General features: G+C 36.0%; 1 protein-coding gene across 36 annotated transcripts in view; it reads left to right on the top strand.

The window, feature by feature from the left end:
* LOC108117478 (calcium-activated potassium channel slowpoke) overlaps positions 1-25,857 on the top strand; it is a 47,127-nt gene that overhangs the window by 9,834 nt on the left and 11,436 nt on the right. For 7 of the 36 annotated variants that reach the window (XM_041819542.1, XM_041819547.1, XM_041819543.1 and 4 more), the window contains 13 exons: positions 2,466-2,624; positions 2,862-2,973; positions 3,270-3,421; positions 3,747-3,914; positions 10,728-10,819; positions 15,880-15,990; positions 18,101-18,206; positions 20,366-20,518; positions 20,622-20,777; positions 21,047-21,159; positions 23,939-24,097; positions 24,290-24,366; positions 25,056-25,091. In XM_041819542.1, the coding sequence (XP_041675476.1) occupies positions 2,466-2,624; positions 2,862-2,973; positions 3,270-3,421; positions 3,747-3,914; positions 10,728-10,819; positions 15,880-15,990; positions 18,101-18,206; positions 20,366-20,518; positions 20,622-20,777; positions 21,047-21,159; positions 23,939-24,097; positions 24,290-24,366; positions 25,056-25,091 (1,594 nt within the window). Of the gene's footprint in view, positions 1-2,465; positions 2,625-2,861; positions 2,974-3,269; positions 3,422-3,746; positions 3,915-5,350; positions 5,443-7,723; positions 7,816-10,727; positions 10,820-15,879; positions 15,991-16,532; positions 16,639-18,100; positions 18,207-20,365; positions 20,519-20,621; positions 20,778-21,046; positions 21,160-22,711; positions 22,825-23,938; positions 24,098-24,289; positions 24,367-25,055; positions 25,092-25,857 lie in introns of all 36 variants that reach the window. The other 29 variants (XM_017229924.2, XM_017229900.2, XM_017229935.2 and 26 more) reach the window with 13 other exon arrangements.

Here is a 25,857-nt window from a genome sequence, read left to right as displayed (position 1 = left end):
CGGTTTTTCCGAAAAGTCCTTTCGTGTGGCGCCCTTTTGTTTGTGTGTGTGTGTGTGTTATTAGTGTGTGTATGTGTATGTGTTGTTTATCCTTGTTGTTGGGCGTTGTTATTGTGGCTGGCAAAATGAATGGCTTGCCATTTGGATATTACACAATTCGTGCCTGCTGTTTCGCCCTATCGTGTTTTGTTCTGTCTTTTTTTTTCACTTTCTCCCAAATGGTCTAGTTTATTATATGATTTTTTTTAGCCCAGCGCATTTCACTTCGATTTTTATTGAACTTTCCATTGAACTCTAATCGGATTGAAGCCCTGCTGCAGGCGCTAATTGGCTTTTGCATTCGCGTTGCGACTTCAATGCGGAAGTCGGCTGCAAGAGCTTAAATCCCAGCATTTACCATCCCAACACCCACATCCGATTGCACTTGGTCACGCCATAAATGCGAGTGCTGGAAGAGCTAACAAAACAACACAACCAGAGAAAATATTACATTTTTAAGTGCCGCACGCAAAGAAAAGTTGAGATATTTTAATCAGATTAGTTTTTGTAACCAAATCAAAGGCGAGTTCTGAGTCGCTAGGGATGGTTTAGCAATGAGGGATTGTTGGACTGAAGAAAGGGTCATTATAAATCTCATGAAGTTTTCCTACATAACAAATGTATCTCTGACAACATTATGACACGATTTCATTTATACATATCTTAATGGCCAATCTATCATCAGTTGAGATTATTTCTCCCCGTGCAGTTGAGGCCATTAAACTGCCGGCAGTGGGTTGGCTCTCAAATTGATTGCTCTATTCGCAGCATTATGGCCAGAACAAATCGCATTGGAGCCGTTAGAAGAGCAGAAGAACAAAAACAAAAAAAAAGAAAACAAATCGAATTGAAAATGTTATGAGTGCGACACGTGTTTTCTCGCATCGTGACCCAGATTCCAAGTTCGCGCTGATGCAATTTGATGGCAGGCAGGGCTTAAGTGCTTTTCTCTTTGCGCGAGAAAACTCTGAACTCAGCTGCTTCGAGTGATTGACCCAGTTTTCACGCTTTCCCACCGACCATCGGCCATAACAAGTTCATCCGGGTTGGGGGCTGGAGGTTTTCGGATTTTCGAAAGTGAAGACGTCAGAAGAGAAGTTGTCGCCATATTGAGACCTGCATTTATTACCTTCTGTCCATGACGTCAGATGTCACAGTGCGGGTGTGGGCTTTCATTAGGTTTCCTTTTCGGTTTGTTTGGGGGATCAAGACGGCTAATGAAAATGTCAGAGTTGTCTGAAACTGAGAACCACATGACGTATACGCAATCCCAGCAACGATGAAAACTCTTTGCAATTTACTTGGAAATTCTTGTCTGGTTTCTGATATTAGCAAAGTTTTTGTGCTGCCAAAAACTTTATTGCGCAACTAACAACTTTCTAAAGGAGACTTCCCCTGTGTGTGTGTGTGTGTTTTGGTGTGTAATTTGCATGCCAAGAAAAGGCCGCAGAGCAAGAATAATGAGTAATCAGCAAGCGGGCCAAGACATTTCAATTTATGGCCCTAAGTAAATAGTTTGCGTGCCGTCCCGTGCCAAATTTAGTTCTTTTTGGCTCTTCCTTCTCTAGAGCTCTTCGCTTTCGATTATCCACGTAATTACGAAACGATAGTACAATTACATTGGCATTAAGTTGGGGACTAGACATAGCATATATACTATATATACAGTCGTATATACCATATTAAGTGCAGCCGGTTGAAGTTGAACTACCTCGTTTGGCCCCATATACTATGAAAACTGTTTTATTGGCAAGCAGCCCTGACATTTAACCACCCTTCTGCTCTGCCTTCTTTTTGGGATGCACTTCCTCCGAAATTACCTTGTAAAACTTTCATGACTGGCGCAGATTTATCAACGGGGTGCCCCGACTAATTGCCCCAGCAGCCGTGCATTTTCTGGCCGGACGTCGTATTTTCCCCATGAATCAAATGATCCGTGAGAACTGGAGTGGGTCCGTGGCCTGTGCCAAAGTGTGCAATTAAAAATGCACATTACTGCGGTTTTTCGCCTCCTTTCTCTCTCTCTTGCGTTCTCTGGAGAAAGGACCATTTCCGATTATCCTTTTTCCTTCGGCCTGCCTTTTCCTTTTGCTTTTCCAATTTCCTCTTTTTGGGGGGTTGAGTGGGTTGGGTTGGCAAGTTCAATGGAGCGTTCGAATGCGGTTGTCATCTGACAAGGCCGTGATTTATGGAACAGAAATGTAGCAGCTGTTCATATTTGGAAAGCCTGTTGTGAGTGGGTTTATTTTATAACAGCCAATGAATTTATGAGTTATGAAATGAACTTCATGTTCTCTGGAGCAGAATAACTTATGCGATGTTGAGGTTTAATAAGTTCCTTATTTGGCAGTCAGTAAAAGTAGCTGTAATGAAGTTATTTAAGATATTAAAGTACCTAATATATATATTTTGGATTTTATTTCCAGGTCGTACTCGTATTTATACTCAGCATTGCATCCCTCATTATATACTTTGTTGATGCATCTAGCGAAGAAGTCGAAAGATGCCAAAAGTGGAGTAATAACATTACTCAACAGATCGATCTCGCATTCAATATATTTTTTATGGTTTACTTTTTTATACGAGTAAGTTGCCGACGGCCAATACAGAGAGACAGACCGAAAGACAGAAAGACAAACACACTGACATACTAACCACATACTAGCGCACACACTAAGTTGATTTAACAATTATTTGAATCAATTGGTTTGGAGCGATAATGATATTTTGATATTTTCATTTGATTTCATTTCATTCAGTTTATGCGATGAAAAATTCTTAAAAATTTGATTTGTTCTTTCAATCTGACAATCTTTTTACAGTTCATAGCGGCGTCCGATAAGCTTTGGTTTATGTTAGAAATGTACAGTTTTGTAGATTATTTTACAATACCCCCGTCCTTCGTATCAATATATTTAGATCGAACATGGATCGGTAAGCGAAACAAACCCTTATTAAATTATAATCCTAAAATAATGTTAAATTCCAAAAATGTTATATGCATACAAATCGGTGTTAAATATGATTGAAATGCAATCAGTTATATCCCCTTAACACACACAAACACACACACAACTACAATAAGATACAGTAACAGTAACAGTAACTCAACAGTAAGACCTACAAGAGGTGTCCTGATCGATTTGTATGCATGCAATGTGCCTTACTCTACATGAAAGATCCGCCTGTATGCATTTGTGTATATATACCCTGTGTATTATCGTGAACAGGTCTTCGATTTCTTCGAGCGCTACGTCTCATGACTGTTCCAGATATTTTACAATATTTAAACGTACTAAAAACATCGAGCTCCATACGCTTGGCTCAACTAGTATCAATTTTTATATCCGTGTGGTTAACAGCAGCGGGCATTATACATCTGGTATGTAGAAACACACACACACACACACACACACATACACTTACACAAACACTCGACACTCATACAAATACTAGGTATCTATATTGCCTGTGTGTGGGTGTCTCTGTGATGGGCTTTGCAGTGTGTGTGCAAGGAGCCAGTCCAGATTTATTACGCATACGCCACGTTGCATCCCGACACAGAGCCCCAAAAGCCAGGCACTCTCGATAGCCTACACTATATACCCAAAGATATCTGTATCGATGTGTTTATGGAGTGTCCAAGAAGTGAGGATATGATCCGCTGATGCGGCTGATAATTGCATTTGCATTTACTTAAAATTTAGCTGGAGAACTCTGGCGATCCGCTGGATTTTAATAATGCTCATCGTTTATCGTATTGGACCTGTGTCTATTTCCTAATTGTGACCATGTCAACGGTAGGATATGGTGACGTTTACTGTGAGACTGTCCTGGGAAGAACATTTCTCGTGTTCTTTCTGCTCGTCGGCTTGGTAAGTTCGCAAAGCAAAAGCACAAAAGTGCACATCTAGTAAAAAAACAACTAAATAAAAAATGAGAAAAAGAAAAACAATTACCCGTCTGAACACACACAGCAGACATACCGATAAGTCTATAAGCCTTCTTTTAGTTCTAACCGAGTACGTATATACATATATATATATTATCCAGATGTAGCCAATGTTTCTCTCTCCTATCTCTGTCCGCCTCGATGCCCATTGAGTTTAGGCCCGGCCAATGCGGGTTTGGAAGTGCTGAAGTGTGTGAATGATTTAAGTTTTGGTTGCCGCCTAATCTACTACTTACTAGTACAAGTGTGCTCAGAAACCATAGTTGAGTAGCCAAAGCAAGACCAGTATCAGTATCAGTATCAGTATCAGTATCAGTACTAGCCAGAGTGTAGCACTCTCTTGATACTCTGTACTGAATTCGAAATCGTTTTAGCCGTAACTATAGAGTAACCATGCGTTGACCCCTTTGCCCTTTGACCTCTCTCTCTCTCTCTCTCTCTTACGTAACTATAGACTTAATACTCAAAATACATTTGTTAATTGCATTTCTACTATGTACATGCCACGTTATGTAAATACATAGAACGACTTAATACCGCTGCACAAGTTTTTATGAATTATGAAACTTTATTTGAGGCCTTGCGGCTGCGTTTCGTATTTGCGTTTATCCTCCCAAAAAAGTTTCGTTAGCTTAATTCATCACCCAAGCTTAACGCGTTTTCTTTTCCCGAACCTCTAACACACACACACACGCTCACACCCACGCCCGGATATATCTATGTATTATCCATTTGATATCCACAAGATATATATATATACAGCTGGGGGCACTCAAATCATAAGTTCACGCAGCTCCCCCCCATTCGATACTTTCTCCCATAATCGATACTTACGTATGCATGCAGTTACCTTATCACTTTTCAGTTCAAACTTTTCGATATGCTTTGGTTTTTGTAATGGAAGATTTGTAGACACCAAAAAAAAAAAAAAAAACACACAAGAAACACCCAAAGTACACACACAGCCAAGAGTCAGGACTTTGTCTTAGGGATAACTGTCGGTTAGTTCAGGAGCTTTTTTACAAAAACATCCAAGTTATATATATCCAAAGAGTTAATGTTCTTGCATGCTTTAATGCTGGCTGCCGCATATCTGTGTATTACCAATAATATCCAAACTGGCCCAGAACCAGAGCGAATCGAACCCAAAACGCTTTTTTTTAGGTTTAGATATCCTTTGGGTGTGAATGTCCTGGCCTGACTTCGTATCCAAGTGCAAGTAATTGAGGGATAATAAATGATAAACAAATAACATATAGACTAAGACACAATCACTCTATATATAAATCCTAACCAGTACATCTATATATTTTTGCTGAATTGATTTTTGTTAATCTCGTGTACGATGGAATATTTTAGGCAATGTTTGCCAGCAGTATACCGGAGATAATTGAACTCGTCGGTAGTGGCAATAAGTATGGCGGTGAACTGAAAAGAGAACACGGAAAGAGGTAGTCTATAAAAACCATAATTAAACCCAAAAATAAAAAGAAACATAAACGCATTCGATGTGAAAAACACAAAGCTACATTCTAAAAATAAACCACAAAAAGTTATAAATCGCAATAAACTTAAAAGTATAACATGAAACTATATAAGACTATAAAGCAGAGTTAAATGCTTTTAGTTAGGGAAAAACAATCTATTGAGGACTATCTTTTGAATTCAAATTCAGAGTGTTAGGATCGGTTGAAGTACCTACAAAAGAAGAACACACACTCTAGTATTTTGAACCCATCTAGGGTTAAGCGAAACTTTTCCAATTTAGATAAATCATTAAGTCTTAAAGTCGATAACTTAATTAGTCTGTTACCCTTTCACTTTGTTTCCCTAATTTCATTGTATCTCTATGATCGCATATACAGTTGACTTACCCGCATCAAAAAGTAGTTCAGCCGACTCTTAAGTCGTCCGTTTTTCAACTATTTTGTTCCATTGATAACTAAGTATTTGGAAACCCCAAACAGATATGATACATTTGATAAATCATCAAACAAGTAATAAAAGTAAAGTACAATTTTATCATTACGATTTGTACTTTGGTTTTTATTTGGTTTATTTTTTTTTTCGAATTGAAAACCTATTTTTCCTTTTGTTTTGCCTCGCAGTCAGAGACAATTCGAATACATATTGATCTTTTCGTACAAGTCATTAAACATTTTAATGTTCCATTTACTTAGGTTCTTGCTTTCCAGTTTTATTTTGTTTACTTTCCTTGGTATTTTTGTGTTTCTCTTCTAATTTGTTTCGTTTCGTTAAACACATTTTTATTGAACTCTTTTGGCAATGTCTATCATATAAGTCACTTTGTCGGCAAGCGTGAGTTCATTTTTGGCCCATTTTACTTTTGAATTTTGTCTCCAGAAAAAAAAAACATTTTTTAATTGAAGATATTTTATCGTTTTGACACTTATACTTTGCCTTGCTTTAAACGTTTCGTATTAACACCAGAGTTATGATACAAGATATGCGTTTATCAATTTGCAATAGTTCAAGGTTCATATATCTATATATATATATATTTATTTCGATATCCTAAAGCATTTGTGCAAACTATTTAGGCGCATTATTGTACCACATCCCACACAGACTTATAGAGCCCCCACTTAAAAACATCTTAAAAACACATGTCCCTTAAAATAAATAATAGCATCGGTCACGCATTGAATTAAAGTAAATTACAAAAACTATCCAAAGTCATGACACCGTAATTCGATTCGTATACTTTTGAAGAGAGCAAACTCAAGCCACATATTTTGCAATATGTATTTTTCAATATTCATATTTCCTTTTTATTCCTTTTTACGATTTGTATAACTACATTTGTCAGTCTCGCTGGTCCACTTATATATAGTAAAGATCATCCAGATAGGTATTTTCCAATTTGGTCTTTAGAATGGAAATGCCTTGTAGATTCGGCTGACCGAAGTTTTGCTTTCTCATCAACCTACTAACTTATTGAATCGGAAGCGTACTTTCCCCCAAAATAATCATAGTAATAACGTAACTAGGATTGTACAAAGTACAAAGTATTTCCATAGCGTAACAACCATAGCGCACTACCAACTAAGATTTCCAGATGAGTCTAAGAGGGATCTTTGCTCTCCACGAATCTATCTATTTTGTCTTTGTCTAGGCCCCAGCACTGTCGTGTATTGTAAAAACCAAAAACAACAAAAACAATGTAAATTATAATTAGATGTAACCAAGTAAGAGTACAGTAAATACATAGATGCCGTTGGCGACATGCGAACTCGCGGCGAGAAGTCGTGTAAAGTAATGTACAATTAGCCGTAAAGTAACTGTATCTGATTGACTGAGTGCCGTGACTAGTGTGTGCATCTGTGTGTAAATACCTATATGAGTGTGAGTGACCTGGAGTGATTATGAATGTGAATGTGACTATATATATGGATATGAGTATTGAGCGGGTTGAGCGGTTCCCATATTCTGCACTGTTCTTCGTCGTCAGCGTCAACGTCAACGTCAACGTCGTCGTTGATTTGTTTCCCAAACAACAAAAACAACAACAACAACAATTGTACGCATAATAATTTTGTCCATTTCTTTTTTAAAAGCCACACACACATAATAACTAAAACACACACATATGAAATTTGTTAGCCCAAAAACAGAACAGTAAACAAGCAATAATGAAACTACAACTGAAAATCCTCCTTTTGGCACCACCTCTCAATCAATCTAAATGTGTATGTGTGTTGTTGAATTTAGGCCGTTTTCGCTAGTTGGATACCAGAAATCACTGAACTGGCTGCCCAAAGAAGCAAATATGGTGGAACATATAGCAAGGATCCTAGAAAAAGGTACACGAACACGTTGCTGGCTGTACCGCTAAGAGAAAATTAAAAATTAAAAAAAAAAATGATATACCAAAACTATACAACACGAAAATAATAAGATAAACAAGAAATGATTATAAATGCAAACAAATACCAAAAAAACAAAAAAAAAACAAAAAACACCGCAGCAATCGAAGAATTTTGAATTCTATTTTCTTTACCTAACTTCAGTCAATGAACCAACAGCTTTTGTATTATTTTCTTTGATTTTGTTAATTTTTCACATTTTTCTTGAACATTTTTATCGACGTCACCTGGAATTGCATAAAAATGCCAAACTCTAATGGCTGCCAGAGTTTGCAACTAAATTAAAAGTATATTTAATTTATTATTTTCATAAAGCTAAAGGAAAATAAATTAAAAAAAGAACAAAAAATCAATTAGGTCTTGAAAGGCATTGGTTTCTTGGCGGCATGTGTCTGTATTTAGTTAACCAACAAAACAAAAAAAAAAAGGAAACACATTCGAAGAATCATGGCAAAAATTACACAAAAATCGAAAAAGGTTATATAAGAGATATATAATTTATGTAATTTACTTGTCAAATCCTTCTGTAATTCTCGTTGTCGTTTACACACTTTTACATACTATTATTGTTTGAAACTATGGCTTCATTTTTGCGTGCGTTTCATTAGGCTTATATTGTTAGCTAGAGAGATATATAAATTGTTCAAGTTCATAAATTGCTTAAAACATCGAAGAAAAATATATCGCCAAAATCGGGGTTTAAACTATTTTGTTTGGTGCCTGTGGGTATGCAACACTTTTTGTCGTCTAAACTTTCGAAATCTCTGGGTTGTTCTACCACCTTTTGTCTCACTAATCTTTACTGTAACTTTTAATGCAGACCTTTTGCTAATTAACCAAAAGCTATCTTGATGGGCTCCCGCATTTGTTGTGTTCAATTTTGAAGCATGCACATTTCAAACTTTTGGTAGTCAACAAAAAAACAACCAAACAAACAAACAAAACTTATCATTCAATGACCACCTAACACTAACTACATCATTTTGCAGAAAATAACTTACAGAAGTATTTGAAAGTTGACTTTCCCTCAGCCGAAAGTCCATCGAGTAAAAAACGTTAAAAAAGAGGGCTAGACTCGCTGTGTAATTTTTGAGTTCGTCTTTGGTTTTCCGTTGAGTTTTGATTTTGATTATTACCGTACATATATGCATATATATAGACCAGAGCCACAATTGCGTGTTTTTATGCAACTTCAGCTGCGTCATTATTGATTTTGAGTTCAAACTGTTAAGCTCCAAAACTAGCGCTGAATCAATATACATATGTAAGAAAATATACCAAATCTCCTTTTAACTGGCTTCTTTCTGAGTTAACGAAATGCCTTTTTGTTGAAATTGTTTGTTTGTGCGTTGGTTTCATTCTATTTCTATTCTCTATTTTAACTTTTTATTGGTTAATAAAACACACTAACACCCAGTTGCTGTCTTTGGTTACCGCATAGAGTCTTGAGTTTTCCGATATGATTTTCTTTATGGTTTTCCAACTTGTTCCTATATGCGATACATACATTTAATAACGTTGCAGTAGTTACGATTTTTGCAATTTCAACTTATCCAACATACTATATCGATTACTTGTAATTTATTTACCATACCAATACGAAACTAACTCCACACCTTTACCTAATCAATCAATCTAATCATCTATATTTCAAAGTCGTTATTTTGCTTGCACCCACTTTGTATGCCGCAGCCACGCATAAAAAATAAATCTAAATGAAAAAAAACGAAACGAAATGAAACCAGTACGAAACCGGCGTCTTTTTTGGGCGCTAAACGATATGTTTTTTAGCTAAAAACGAAAATAAAATTGATATTTGTATACTTGTAAAACAAAGTAAAGAGTTGCAGTATCCTTTGATCGTATTCAGTATTCAGTAATCAGCATCATGTCTTCACATTATCTGTAACTCTTTTCCCGTACCGAACCGATTCCCACCCGATACGAAATCCAAAAAAAAAAAAAAACACTCACACACATACTATATGTGCGGTTTAGTCTATTTTAGAGAATCACCTGATTTTCCGTAGTCGTAGTTGAGTTGAGTTGAGTCTAGGCACTGTGACACCTGAAAACCTGAAACCCACCACAAAGATGAAGTCGAATTCAATCAATTTTACCGTCGATGTGTGTGCGTGTGTACTTGGCACCGAGTTACTAGGCGTTATCTCGAACCACATAGTCTTTTGAATATGTTTTTTAATTATAATATGTATATACCGTTATCTAACCAAACACACACACACAACAACACACGTAACCCCAAGAAACCATTAGAGCCATAAGAATAACTAGCTGCAAGCCGTTCAAGCGGCCTAACTATCGATTTATGAAGATAATAAGATCTATTTGTTACATAACTTCTGTTTATTTTAAACTCATTTACTTTTGATTTTCCTTGTTTCCTCGGTTTGGAAGATATATCTAATGATTTCTGATCTAGTTAAACGAAGAAACTAAAAACATGAAGTTCTAGAACCAACAAGAACCACCAAGAGCAGCGATACAGCAATCAGAAATCCGAAATGATCCACTTGGCTGCCTTTACATCATGAAATTTTTATATATAGGGGTCCTTCTTCGAGTCTGTCGTCCCCATCCAAACCCCAATCATACTCTCTATATATATTTCTCTAACCATCTGATCTGATCTGTGTGCGCGTCCCCCTCTCTCTGTCTCTCTCTCTCTGCGTTTTGATCCTTCGGGCCAGTTTCTCTCTGTCTCTGTCTTGTGTCAAACGAAATTTTGTGTAATGCTTTTTATTTAAGTTTAACAACAATTCAAAAAAAAAAAACCGAAAAGAACAAAAATACTTCACTGTCATCATTATCTTTCATACTGTAAACAGGCGATTTTTGCAAGTTGTATACCTGAGATTATAGACTTGATTGGAACAAGAGCCAAATATGGGGGCACATTAAAAAATGAAAAAGGGCGAAGGTGAGACAAACCAAATTTTCTTACAATCAATCAAAACAATTAATCAACAAACTGATTAAACAAAAAAAATTATATAAAAAAAATACTACTACTACTACTACAAACAACAACTACAATAAGACTACTACCACAAAAATAAAATACCAATCATAAATTTAAGCCAAAACCAACAACAACCTAAAGTCACTAACCAAACAACGAGTATTTATGTTTCCAAAAGTAAACACCAAATCAAAATGAAATTTCTGACCAAAAAGCAGTCGAAACCAAAATTAAAATGAAACTTATTGAAAAGAATTTACTTTTAGTTTGCGCTTCATTCATGGCAAACACTTTGCGAGTGTGGAAAAGTAGCTGAAATTTGATTTTGATTCTACCAAAAACCAAAAAGAACAACACACCAGCCTAACAACACCAGCCATCCTCACAAAGCCACCAAAAACATGGCCAAATCCAATCCAAACCAACCTACAACCAACCAACCAACCAACCAACCACAACAATCACAATAATCATCATCATCAGCAACTCAGGCGAACACATAAAATATATTACTCATACGCCCGGTGGGAGCACTTGGCAAGCTCAGGACGGCGCACATGAACAACAGTGACAACAGCACATTTGTACATTCGAACTATCCAGGCCATCAATCAAAATCAGCCAGCCAATCAATCAATCAATCACCCCAGCCCAAATTCAAAACATTTAATCGATCAAACACTCTCACCAACGCCACAGGAAAACCCACCACACCCACACAACAACAACAGCAACAACAACAACAATTGAAAAATGCAACAAAATCAAAAAGAAAATTTTAACTAAAATACTCATATTGCTTATATATGAAAAACAAAAACGAACAATGTTTTAGTTCTCGAACAACTCATTTTGTGTTGGTTTGAACTTCCGTTGATTTCCTTTGCGTTGTTTTCCTTTTTTCTTTTGGTTTTCCAAATAGACGTGTCTACGTAGTTCAGTACGTAAAATATACCAAAAAAAAAAAAAAAAAAATACCAAAACGTAACTTAGGACGTAACCCCAAGGTCTTTGGAAATGGGGATGTGTGCCGGGTTATGTCATTAGTTTCATTACATTTACGTTTGAGTTTCGCCCATCGATTTGCGATTTTGATTTGCCAGTTTTGATTTTTGTGTTCTTTGAATTGGCATTTTGCAGATATCGTATTTGAGAATCGTACCACATACAATCAATTGTTTCGTACTTAAAAAATACTGTTCTGAGTGTATCTACTATATCATGTGCGTACTCTTAACTACCAAAATGCTATCTTGTTGTGAGTTTCCATACTACATCCTCAATTTGAACGCCAAATTATCAACTTACTCTTCTGCTACTTTCTACTCTCTATATCGTACTCGTACATCCTGATCTTGAACCTAAAAATTCTTTAGCTCCTATCTTTTCGTTTGATTTGCACGTTCTTTTATAGTTTCGAATATAAAAAAAACAGAAACTTGAAAACAAAAATGCGGCTTAATCGTGTTTTCTTTTTCCTTTTGGTATCTTATGGTTTGTTTATCTTTTGATTCACTTAGAAATGAATTGGATACGTGTAATTTGCAGGTCGACCCAGCGAGTGTGAAGTCAGAGCTGATGATTGGCATTGATCGAAATTCAATATGCGTATATTCTTAAGTTTGTCTCTTTTCTGTATGCCATATGCCATATCATCCTAGCCTCGTTTTTGCATTTGTATTAGCCCTTGAAGTGAATCAGTGATTGGTGTTTATTATTGTGTTACATTATCGTAATTGTCTATATAGTCCTTGCTATCGAAGTCGTAACTCGTATATATATTTCTATATACATAAATAAATATACATGCGTATATGTATATCCATTTAAACGATTTAAACATTGAACGATAATAATGCATACTAAATACTACAACAACAATAATAATAATAATAATAATAATAATAATTATGATAATATTCGATTCGATTGTATACGTAAATGTTAGAATCCATATAATTCAAAATGTACACACACACATGCATAGAGTCGAAACTCTCTATATAGACTTTTTCTCCCCAAGTACAGACAGCAATTTGTAAATACCAAGCAATTACCACGGAAGACTTCAATTTGCTCAATATTTTTTGGCTAGAAATGTACAATATTAGAACACACAGCTTATGAGAACTACTACTACTACTACTGGCTTTGGCATCTTAAAAAAAAAAAAAAAATCGAATCCAAAGGCAGCTGTCATCTAAGAAACGGAAACCATCAATGTGTGTGTAAAGCAAATCAATTAAAAATATCAATCAATAAAAAACCATATATCTTTCCTACATATTTTACTCTCTCTCTCTCTCTCTCTACTCTATATATATAAATTTCTCTCTTCTAAAATCATCAATCAGTTTATCAGCTACTATCCGTGTTGTAGTTCTTGGACAACTTTTAATATAAACCCAATATACTATATACTATATACATCTATTCACACACATCTATACTCTTTTCCATTATGATTTCAATATACTATATATTTTCCTCTACTTTGCGAACTTCTGTTTCAACGAACATTCGAATACAATACGGTATGATCAACCAATAAAGAGATAACTAACCATAACCTACAGTAAACACACAGACCCATAGAGTATATATATATATATATAATACTTACATAATCGGATGATACTGTAACTCCACTCTACCCACTTGTCGTTAAACTCAGTGTTGTGTATGGATGCGCTCGGCGATTTCATTTGATTTCCTTTTGCCCAACTTGTTCGGATCAGGATCAAAATCAAAAAAATCAGGAACAAACTGAAAATCAGGATATCAGTATCAGGTAGGAGGTCCAGGCTAAGGAGACCTGTTATGTTCGTTGTTATGTTACGCGGCCCCTGTTGTCTAGCTAAGGGACCTCCGATGAGGACACTTTAATGCCTATATTGCTAGTTTTGAGAGTTTTCAATTCTGAGTGTACCATCCGTAATCGTAATCGTGAACCCGATTCCATCACCGTATCCGTAACCGAGCCCTTCCAAATCTCTACATACACACATCTCCTGACTCTTTCTCTCTGTAAAACTCTCTCTCTCTCTCTCTGTCTCTCTCTTTCAAGAACTCTCCTAATCACAGTTTTTGATTTTCTCCAAAATCCACTCACATTCATTGCACATTTCTGAGCGATAGAAATCGAAATTTATGTTTAACTCATTCTGAGCAGCAATTCTAAATGAAAATGAAAAACCAATGAAAATGCGTGGCCAGGCATCAAATGTTAAACCTTTTCACTCTCTCTATATATATTTATATCATTTCAAAGGAAAAAAAAACAAAACAAAATAAAATATCAATTTAATTCCAAATGTCACCATTCGTTTCTTTAGCTGCAGCAATGAAAAAAAATAAAAGAAAAACAGCAACACAAGAACTAATCGAATGTAGTGCATTTATTTGGTTTGTTTGTTAAATGCAAATTGAAGTTCTTCTTTCTTTTTAGCCAACTTAGTCGAGCACTGTTTTTTATTGCCACCGTAGAGGTAAAGAGTTGTATAGCCTTGCATCCGGATTTGATCTACAAGAGACATTCAACAGATCACAATCATGACATCGATCATTAAAATGCTGACTAGAAGGACTGATTAGTTGTGTTTTTTGATAAATCTTTAAAGTTTATATCAAAGACGGACATAGGTTTTACTGTTGTTTATTTTGATTTTATATTTCTGTAAAGGACTTTTTATTTATTGACTGTCTTCGACTTCGTAGCTAGACACTTAGGTGTATAGTAATCATGGACTATATGCGATAGTCACACACCCACAAACTCACAAAACCTCACAAACATCCAAAAAGAAAAACACTCGAAATAAAATCGTAGAAGTATGCATGTGTTGTAGTGGCACTGACACTCACTTTTTATTAGGTATGGGAAGAATGCCTGCCCGGTTTGCCTGACTGCCTGATTGCATGACTGTGACTACAGTAAAACTACAATACCCAACCAAATAATCCATTGTATTATATAAATAAGCACCTGTAGAAGTAATATAACTTGGAATGAGAGTAGTGTATTATACAATATGTATATAGAAAACATAAAAAACAAATCCGTTGGCCAGTTGCTGACTACTTTTGATGCTTTACTTGATGCATGTAAGTTGATTACTACCAAAATGGTGTGCGTAGCTAAGCCTTTACCTAGAACAATATTGATTTTCGATAATAATTATTTCCAAAACTTATAATTTCGATTGGCAAACTGCAGTAGCAGAGTGCCTTTAATAAAAATACGGCGACAATATATTATTTTTACTTCTTTAATTTATTGCCATTAATTTGTGTACACGCCCCTGGGGTAGCAGACTAAATTCATGCATTTTGCATTTATCATTTGAGTTTTTAAGTTCCTATTATGAGTTCGTGTATTTTGTATAATTTTGATAAATGTTTGTTTTCTAAGAAACGAAAAAAAAAAAAAAAAATGCAAAGTAATTATACTTTACCACCAAATAATACTGACAAGCCATAAAGATAACCATAACCAGGCAACGACAAGCAGTTGATAAATATTACAAAACAGATCAAAGCATAAATCAATATAAAGAAATATACAGAAATACGAAACAATGAATATACTCGAATCTATAACCTCACCGAAGAACATGCACTCATCCCACACACATTCAAGGCACTCAAACAAACACAAAGACACTGACAGCATATGTACAATATGTATATTATAGACTTGGCTTCATGGCAGATCAATGGAATGTGATTAAGTCTGAGATCATTGAATTCGGCTAAAAAAGTGAATTTAATTTAATGCCTCGAACTAAATTCAATTTTCTTTTTTTCCGCTTTAATCGCACACTAACACTGAACAAACACGGCAACACACGCACACAACTCATCTATATACATACACACATATCTCACACATGTACAGAGCTTCAAGCATCCACACTAGTCTTAAGTCAAATTTGTTGCATTAATCGTTTCACTTTATGCCAATACAAGGAACTAATCTATTTCTCTTTTCCCCCAACAAAAAACCCACCCAACTCAAGACATATTGTGGTATGCGGTCATATAACATACGAATCCGTGTCGCATTTCCTGAAGGACTTTCTCCACGAAGATCGGGAGGATGTCGATGTCGAAGTGGTCTTTCTCCATCGGTAAGTCCATCCAGAATCCGATTAGCAGTTTAAGCAGAAGAATAACCTCTTTACAATCGTATTGCTAATTTGTTGTGTCGTTGTTAATTTGATTTATTATTTAAATAAATGTATTTTCGATTCAGTTCTAAATAAAATCAGCAGCAAAAGAGATAATTAGAGCAGTACTTAAGCAGTTAACAAGAGAATGGTTTTGGCGGTCAGCAGCAGCGCGGGAAAGTAGGCAATAGTTTTTGCACTCAATCAGAATTTTTTGTCATTAATACTTTTAAATTTATTTGAATAAATCCAAGCAGCTGCTGGCCACTAATCCGATAGTTGGGAGTCCCAACTCCCAGTTAAGTTAGTTCAAGGCACTATTTTAAGTATTTGAATTAAACTAGCGACTAGCAAAACACACAGTCAGTGGAAATTGTTTTTACATATAATTTTGTATTTCTCAATACCTATCTTTCGTTCACTTTTGTAATTATTAATGCCAAAACTCAACTATATATATATATATATGCCATATCATGTGTAATGTAATGTAAACCAAATAGCAAAGAGCCTGACCTGGAGCTAGAGGGACTGCTGAAGCGTCACTATACCACAGTGGCCTTTTTTCAGGGCACTATGATGAACGCAGTCGACCTGGAGCGAGTCAAGGTACACAAACACACACCAACACACCATGACCACGCCCACACCCACACCCACAACATACAGACACACGCACACAGAAAGACACAGAGACACAGACACATGAAAACCAGTGAAGACACGCAGAAAATAACGATAAACGATTTACTCGAGCCCCCAATTGTCAGGTGTCCCAGCAAAAAAAAAAAAAAAACCGAAAAAAATCTGAACAACATGAAAAACAACAGCGAATCTTACATGCAACTCAATCTTAAACCCTGTGAATGTTTTTGTGCCCGTGGCGAAGAAAAACACAACTTAGTTCTTCAAACAGCTAGGATGCAACTTCACCCCGTTTGCCCTTCGATTCAGAAAATTTGAATACTCTTCGCTGCTGACCTTCCACAGCAATCAAAGAACAAGACACGCCCCCTTCCCTCGTTCTATTTGAAAAATATGCCATAAATCTATGCTCGCTCTCACTTTGAACTTGAACAATTCAATTATGTTTATTTTTATTGCAATTTTATAGCTTTATTATGGCATTTTTATTAATGGTTTCCGGTTGCTGCTGATGAGGCTTTCGAGAGAAGCGTTCTTTTTTCTTTAAATTTCATCTCAGAGCTTCGTGATAAATGATGTTTATAATAATTTTAGATAGACTTTAGTTAAGAGTCCCGTTCACTTATGTCTTTGTTTTTATGGTTTTACCTTGGGTTAACGTATTTTTATACCCCCGCTTAATGGAATGACTTTCTTAGCTGAATTTTTTTCAACCATACATATATTTCCTTTTAATCCAAACAAAAATCGAGCTGAAGCTTATCAAATATTTCACATTTTATTATATTTTATATTTAATTTTAAATCGTAGCAACCAAAAAGTTTAATTCAAATAATCCTCTTGTAAAATATCCGTAAAGTTTTTATAATCCCATAGAACTTATTAGTATTGAGAGCCTAGTTAAGTAATGTTAATTAGTTATTTAAGAAGAAGTTTTTTGTCTAGAGCATATAGACCTAATATAAGTAAGGAGTTAACAAAGTTTCGATTTTAGTTCAGTTTAGTTTAATAATGAAACACAATTTTTGTTGCACCTTAAGCTTGGAGATTTTCTTTCAACAATTCTGTCTGCATCGTTTGTTTTTTCTTCTTTTTCATTTGCATATTTTGCGGACTCCGAAAATCGCACCATTATCATATACTATATATCTATATATATTTATATACATATATCCGTATATTGTTTGTTGTGTTTCGAACACCAAATCCATACACATGCAACGATATTCTTCTGTTTCTTTGAATACAAAAATCCAATCTACGTAAACTCTGTGTGTACATTGGAATCATTGAAAACTCTAAAAACTTTGTATTATTTTCCCAACAAACAACCATGATAAATCAAAAAACCAAAAAATGAAACAAACCAAAAACAAAAACCAAAACGAAAAAAAAAATCAATTTGAAAAATGAAAAATTATAAAGTAAACCACCCGATTTGGAACTTGAGGGTTTGTTCAAACGTCATTTTACCACCGTGGAGTTCTTCCAAGGAACCATTATGAATCCGATCGATCTGCAGAGGGTTAAGGTAAAACAAAAATGTATTTTCATTTCTATCCGTTCTATATATGTTCCTATATGTTCGTTTGCTTTCCGTTCCGTTCATTTACCCTATTCCTTTCCGTGTCTCTATATAACTCGTATATATACTACATATATATTTTTCGTCTCTCGAACTGTCAGCTTTGATTTCATTATGTATTATGTAACCGAAAATCCTCAGAAACTAAGCGTACATCTACTTCTTACGTACATACCTAATTATTTATGTAACGAACGCTCAAATGTAATTACAACCTGCCTATTAATAATATACTAATCTATGTATGTATTTACCTGTGTGTGTGTGTGTGTATGTGTATGTGTAATACATGTGCATTTTCTGGACTTAGATTAGTGTTCAACACACACACTATATCACACTAACATCGGTGTTCATGTATCCTTTGGAACCCAGCACTCGACCAGCCATTCTAACATAAATCAAATTCAAATTCTAATTGTAAATTGCAAGCCAAAGAACACTTAACAAACACTCACAATACACAGAGAGAAAACACCGTTAATTGATGTTGAAATTGTTGTATAAAAATATCAAAAAGAGTTAATTATAATTTATCCTTATTTTAAGCTGCATTACTTACAACTATTAACGTATACGTAATTTCTTATTTATGTATGTGCTAAGTATTCTACCGTAAATGTTAAGTTAATTGTTAACTGTAAAGTATGGTTTATAAAGGTGTAATTGTATTTACTGGCATTGAGGGGTTAACATTTTCTAATAGCTTGGAGAAAGTCTTGTAACTACAAACTTGGACTAAGAATAAGTTACATTTTTTAAACAATTTAAAGAGCTCTTTGTAGGAGCTCTTTTAATCATGAAATATTACAAATTTATGTATAGAAATCTCTTTTTATATACTATTAGAGTCTCATATATCAGTATTCATTAAAATGTAACTAGCTTAGGCTAAAAATATATGCTCTATTTATCATTTTTCATCAAAAAACATAATTTAAGTTAAAGTTTTATACAAACATTTGTATTCCTTTCCCTAACTTCTGATATACGAGACTCTCTCAAGTAGCAGACATTGCAACTTTCAGGGAAATGTATATTAAACTCAGTTTAAATGTCTAAACCCAATATGCCACTACTAAGTACCTACCTTAATCAATATAGATTTTGTATATACGATATAAATCAGCTTAATCGATATCCTTTGAACGGGCAGTCATGAGCAGCCCTTGAGCAGCTTGGCCTTGTAAAGTGCAATGTTGCCATAGAGATAGTTACTTGCCACCGTATCTAAGCTTATATTTTGCATGCGAACAGACTGCATGACGTCTATCCATAATCCATAAACGGATAAAGATGCTTGAAGTGCTAGTGCTAATCTATTGTCTAATGCCCACTTGAGTTGCTCTTAAGTTGTATGGGGCTTTTGGTATTTGATTAAGTTGTTTCCCGAACACACAGACACCAATCACATCCCCCAAATCCCTTGTGTACTTTGTGTTCTTTGTGATGAAACCACCCCCACCCGTTGCCACCCACAGCCATGCACCGAGCGTTCGCCTTATGATTTCTTAATGTGTCCTTAGTTTTGGAGTTGAAACCGAAGGACTGTGTCCAGCAACCCACCCACCCAGCCACTGTACAACCGCTTACTATCTCCCTAAAAAACAAACCGCCCCTCGCGGGCACTGCTAATGATATAATATACCTTAAAGAACCCATCTACGTACGCAATGTATATGCAAGATATAAATATATTATAAATATATTTGGACTCGATCGCAGCCAGATCGAGACCAGAAAAAATAAAAACAAAACACTCACCTGTGGCATTTTAAGTACTCATACTCGTACCATAGTTGTCCAGTCGATGTGCGTGTAAACCAAAAAACCGCTTACTAATTGTTTATATTGTGGAAAATGCTCTAAACGTGACACCTCTGCAATATATATTCACAATAACAGTAACAAGAAAATAACAATCACTGAACCATAACAAACTACTTTGAACAGTTCAACATAACAAAACTAACTCACATGAGACAAACATCAAATGCCCATAGACATAGTCTGACCATAAACAGCTAACCATCTAGCTACCATAATCTATAACTAATCTCGATCTTCTCGATCTTATCATTCGAATCCTTCGAATAACATGATAGGTTCATGAAGCCGACGCCTGCCTCGTGCTAGCTAACAAATATTGCCAAGATCCCGACGCAGAAGATGCTGCCAACATCATGAGAGTCATCTCGATCAAAAACTACAGCGACGACATTCGAGTCATCATCCAGCTGATGCAGTACCACAATAAGGTGAGTTGGTTAATGATACGTAAAGGATATGTATTAAATAGTTAGTAGATCTTAATTACATCTTAATAATTTCTAATATTAATATGTAATATCAAATAATTAGGCGTACTTGCTGAACATACCATCGTGGGACTGGAAACAGGGCGACGATGTCATTTGCCTGGCCGAACTCAAGTTGGGCTTCATTGCCCAGAGCTGTTTGGCGCCCGGTTTCTCGACCATGATGGCCAATCTGTTCGCCATGAGATCGTTCAAGACGGTAAGTGGGGATCAAGTCCCAGAGTTTAGGCCACTCACCAACGAAATACCAGACACACTTACACTACTATTACTACTGGCGTCCAGATGATTGCAGGCCGGAAGTTAGATATATGTTTCTAGATTTCCAGATTTCCAGTTTACAGATTCGCAGATACAAAATGCGGGCAAGCAATTCTCTCTCTCTCTATATATATATATATGTGGGGTGTACTGTACCGAATATCAATATCAATCCAAATGTCTCTAAATTACGTCTCTAACCCATAGTCGCCAGACATGCAGTCTTGGACAAATGATTACCTGCGCGGCACTGGCATGGAAATGTACACTGAAACATTGAGTCCCACATTTATTGGAATACCATTTGCTCAGGCCACTGAGTAAGTCACGCAGCTGGCAGTTTTCCAACCATATAAGCTATATCGTAATACTCGTACCAGAAAACAAAAAAAAAAAACAACAACTTAAAACTTAAAAATACTATATCGTATCTACTACTACTACCTACTCTATTCTACTTGTTAATCGTGCAGCGTTGAACGAAAAAAAAAAACAAAATATCGTACACCATGAACAACATAAGCTATATCTCCGGTCTACAAGTTGAAGATTTATTACTGATTTCTATATAGAAACGAATAATAATTGCGAAAATCACTTGTAGGCCGGAAAAACCACTCACAACTCTCACACACACCACAAGTAAACACATTGTTATTTGTTTTCACTCAGTTCTGATCGTCGTTGTAAATCTCTTGATTTGAATTAATTAATTTATACTTTTTGATTGAAGATCCGGCACGTTTACACCGATCTAAATGTTGCAACGTGTAAATGTGCCTGCCAGTGAATTTAGCTTATGATTTTCCAAACAAGAGACACACAGACACACACAGAGACACACAAATACACACACACAACCAAAAAACATTACACTGTGAAAATTAGTCGTTGTTTCAAGCAAATTCTTTGTGTAATTGAGTGTTCTAAGTGTTCAAAATGCCTTCAGTGTTTGCAAATACAAAATATGGTTTCTTATCCTTCATTTTCAAAAGCAAACTTCAAATAACTGCCCAGCCAGTTAAACCGACTCTTTATTTAAGGACAAACAACACACACACACACCAAACACACTTACAGACACACACACAGAAACAGACACAACCAATCGCTAATGTATGGTATCTGTGTGAGCGGATCGCTCTGAATAAATCTCTCAATCTCTCTCTCTCTCTCTCTCAATCTATCTCTAAAAATCTATCTATCTATCTATATTTGTATCTCAGTAACAAGTTCTAAGTTTGCAGCGTGCATTTTAGTTTGAGTTGGTTCTTTTCCGTTCAATGATGGTTTTTCAGTTCGACCTTTTGATTTCTGCTCATTTGACACACGTTCGGTTCGGTTGAGTCTTGATGCCACCCCAATGCTCGTGCCTTCTTCAATGCTGTAAAGTTCGCCAGTTCGCCAGAAAGTGTACAGACCGAATGCCAACCAAAAAAAAAAAAAAATGAAAAGAAATACCAGAAATCGAAGCTGTATTTCTATGCCAAAGCCAAAGCCAAAGCCAAAGCCAAAAAACCAAAAGCCAAAAGCCAGAGTATGCAATGCCTGACCCAGAAACAAGCACTATCAAATCACACTCTCTTAGCACCGATACTCGCCAGCTGTTGAACTGTGTGCCGTAGACCCAGATGACCCAGAATCCAGTTTCCAGTTACCAGAGTCCCAGCTATGAGATGTGTACGCCTAGGACCTGTCCCCTAAATCTCTGCTAGTCTACTCTCCACCTGCCACAGCCACACGAAAAAAACCAGAACCAAACAGACAAACAAACAAACAAACAATTTAGAACAAAACCGATAATGCGCCACGTAGTTACTTTAGCGAACTTACTAAATGCAAACCACAACAAAACCATTTTCTAACTTTCAGTCACCAGACACACAGGCCTGGCAAAATGATTATCTTCAAGGTACAGGGTGTGAGATGTACACCGAAACCCTATCACCTTCATTTACCGGCATGACATTCCCACAAGCCAGCGAGTAAGACTCAAAAATGAGAAAAAATGAAAAAAATTAGCGAAAAAAAAACAAAAAACAAAATTATATGCAAACTGTATAAAAAATACTACTACTTCTACTACTACTACTACTACAACTTTTTGCATTGTACAAAATAAGTTTGTTTAACAATTCTTTTTCCTATTATTTACCAACTTGATTCGATTCCGTTTGATTTACTCTCCTTCCTCATAATAACAACCAACAACTTAACAAACTGTTTGTCGCCTTCTCCCACCTCCCACCTCTGGCCATCTATATACTCGTATATAAATATATATATATTAACAAATATATCTCGAACATCGAATTCAAAAATCCATACTCTAGAACCATAGCCACTGAAAGATCCAAACTAGCCACCAGTAACCAGAACCCGAGAACTAACCTTTCGAGGGCGAACGCATTGAACAACCTGTATATTATATTAAACCCACACTCATTTTCGATTGGCTCAAACTGTATACCGTATATATAGTATATCCGTAACCGTAATCGCAACCGTAATCCGCATCCGATCGCCACAATCGCTTGCTAACTCCGAAAACTCCGCTCGCTGCGATCCGAAGAGCGTAACCACCACACGAACACTGCAAATAATTCTTAGTGACCCCACCACCGAACAAATCCACTTGTGACTCCACCCCCGAAGCCCCGAACTCATTGCATGTTTGCAGAATGTTTTTTTAGAGTGTACCCTAGTTGGCAATGGACCGCTGATGATTTACTGTCTGTAGTTTTGGTTTTTTTTTTAACGAACAAAACATTTTTTTAAGGAAAACATTTTTTACTTTTCTAGTTTTTCTAAGCATTTTGCCTAGCATGCCTTTTTTTGACTCTTCAATCGTCTTGATTGTTTAGTTTTTTTTTAACAGTGTACGCTTTGAGAGCACTCACCACTACAACGACACATACACACACTCAAACACCCACACACACACACACAATGTGCATGCCCTGTTTTTTGAGAGAGTTCGACTACACCTTTGTAGCATACTAAACTAGGTTCAATTTACTTGTAAAGCAAATCTAGACTAAGTTTAAAGCGAGATTGGGCGACCAGGGACTGATTAACTACCCTCTTCCCCGCGTTTAGACTGTGTTTCTCCAAGCTGAAGCTCCTGCTTTTGGCCATCGAGATCAAAGGCGCCGAGGAGGGGGCGGACAGCAAGATTTCCATAAACCCGCGGGGGGCCAAAATCCAGGCCAATACCCAGGGTTTCTTCATAGCACAAAGCGCCGACGAGGTGAAGCGGTAAGATATTCTTCTGTTAAGGTTATAAGGTTATGTTCTGGTTTTTACTTTTCTCGAATATATATTGTTTGTATCGGTTTAAGGATGTATCCTGTAGATAGGTTCATTAAAAGAATCTGTGTTAGATAAAAGTCTAAACCAAAAAAACCTATAAATATCCATAAATTAAACTTTATTTTAAACTCCCCCTAGTGCCTGGTTCTATTGCAAAGCCTGCCACGAGGACATCAAGGACGAGACGCTGATCAAGAAATGCAAATGCAAAAACTGTAAGCAAACCTTTGTACCAACTAGTAACTGCAATCTACCTCTTAGAGTCTTTATCTATCTATGGATTTAATTTAACTTATCCGTTTTGATTTTAATATGTATTTGATTTGTTGTTTCGTTTGTGAATCGAACGTTTCGAAGATAGCCAAGTCGAGTCCAGTCGAATAAGCCAAACAGAAACGATAGGAAAAGAACAGCTCGATTTTAGTTTGTAAGAAGGACCTAGCGAAATATTGAGGCAGATTCTAGGTATAAGGCGTAAACTTTCTAATCTATATGATATATCTTAATATTTAACCACTCTACCATGAACAACTATTCGTATATATATATATATATTTTTACATATTTTTATACATAAATATCCATGTTTTTTATTATATATTTATTATGTATGTGTGTTGGCGCGTGTGGCCTCGCTCTCAATGAAATCAAAACCAAAAAAAACTGCAACAACCAACCACAACAACTAACTTAAAACTATGTATAACCGAATCAAATCAACAATACCCATTGGCATGGCTGCAACTGTTCGAACACCCCTCGCACATGCCTCTGCGTGTGTGTATGTGCGATTGGGTGAACCGCATTTGCAACGTGACATAACAAAATACAACCAATTAAACCGAAATCGAATCGAATTTAAATACCAAATAATACAATCCAATGCCATAACTTTGTCCCACAGTGACTGTTCAGCCCAGGAGCAAATTCGATGACTTAGGTAAATCAAGCTAAAAACCGAATAATCCAAAGAATCAAAAGAAAACACATACTTAAACAGAACACTTTAACCTCTCACACACACACAAACACTTCTCAGTTTTGAAGTTTTATATCCAATACCGATACCAATACCAATACCAATACCAATGTTCCGATTCCAGTTACAATTCCAACTTTTGTATAAAGTACATTTTGCATACGTTACCTTTTGTTTGTACATTGAATACAGCAAAGCGAAGGTCCCGCCGATTCCTAGACCGAAAACCGAAAACCGAAAACCGAAAACCCAACCAGACTTTCCCTTTCAGCACCTCACCTCTCAACCAAGAGCACAACAAAATCAAGACTTTTCCTTTGATTTTGATTGTTTGTCTTTAGTTTTCTTTTTTATTGTAAGAACAACAACAATTTTGCAACAAAGCGAAACATTGGACCCTTCTTTTGTGCTCAGCCTTAAGACCATTTCCGATATCATAACCACCCACCAGCATATACTTTAATATATATAAATATATATATAAATACATATATTTGAAACAACAACGAACCATTCCGTCCTGCCCGTTTATCTTGCCCATGTGCAGTTCTATTTTGGTCACTGTTTGTTTTGACATGCGCCTCTTTGTAACCCACAAAAAGTAACAGTTAAATACACCCACACCTATAACGATTAAACAATATATATTCCCATACTATATGTTCCAACAAGGAAAGAAAGAAAAACAAAAGCAATAACAACCTAACATAACATCGACCTTGTAAAT

The sequence above is a fragment of the Drosophila eugracilis genome, unplaced genomic scaffold, assembly GCF_018153835.1.
Source record: "Drosophila eugracilis isolate 14026-0451.02 unplaced genomic scaffold, ASM1815383v1 contig_75, whole genome shotgun sequence".
Taxonomy (NCBI): domain Eukaryota; kingdom Metazoa; phylum Arthropoda; class Insecta; order Diptera; family Drosophilidae; genus Drosophila; species Drosophila eugracilis.
Note: the sequence above shows the minus strand (reverse complement) of the source record. Positions and strands in the feature narration are given on the sequence as shown.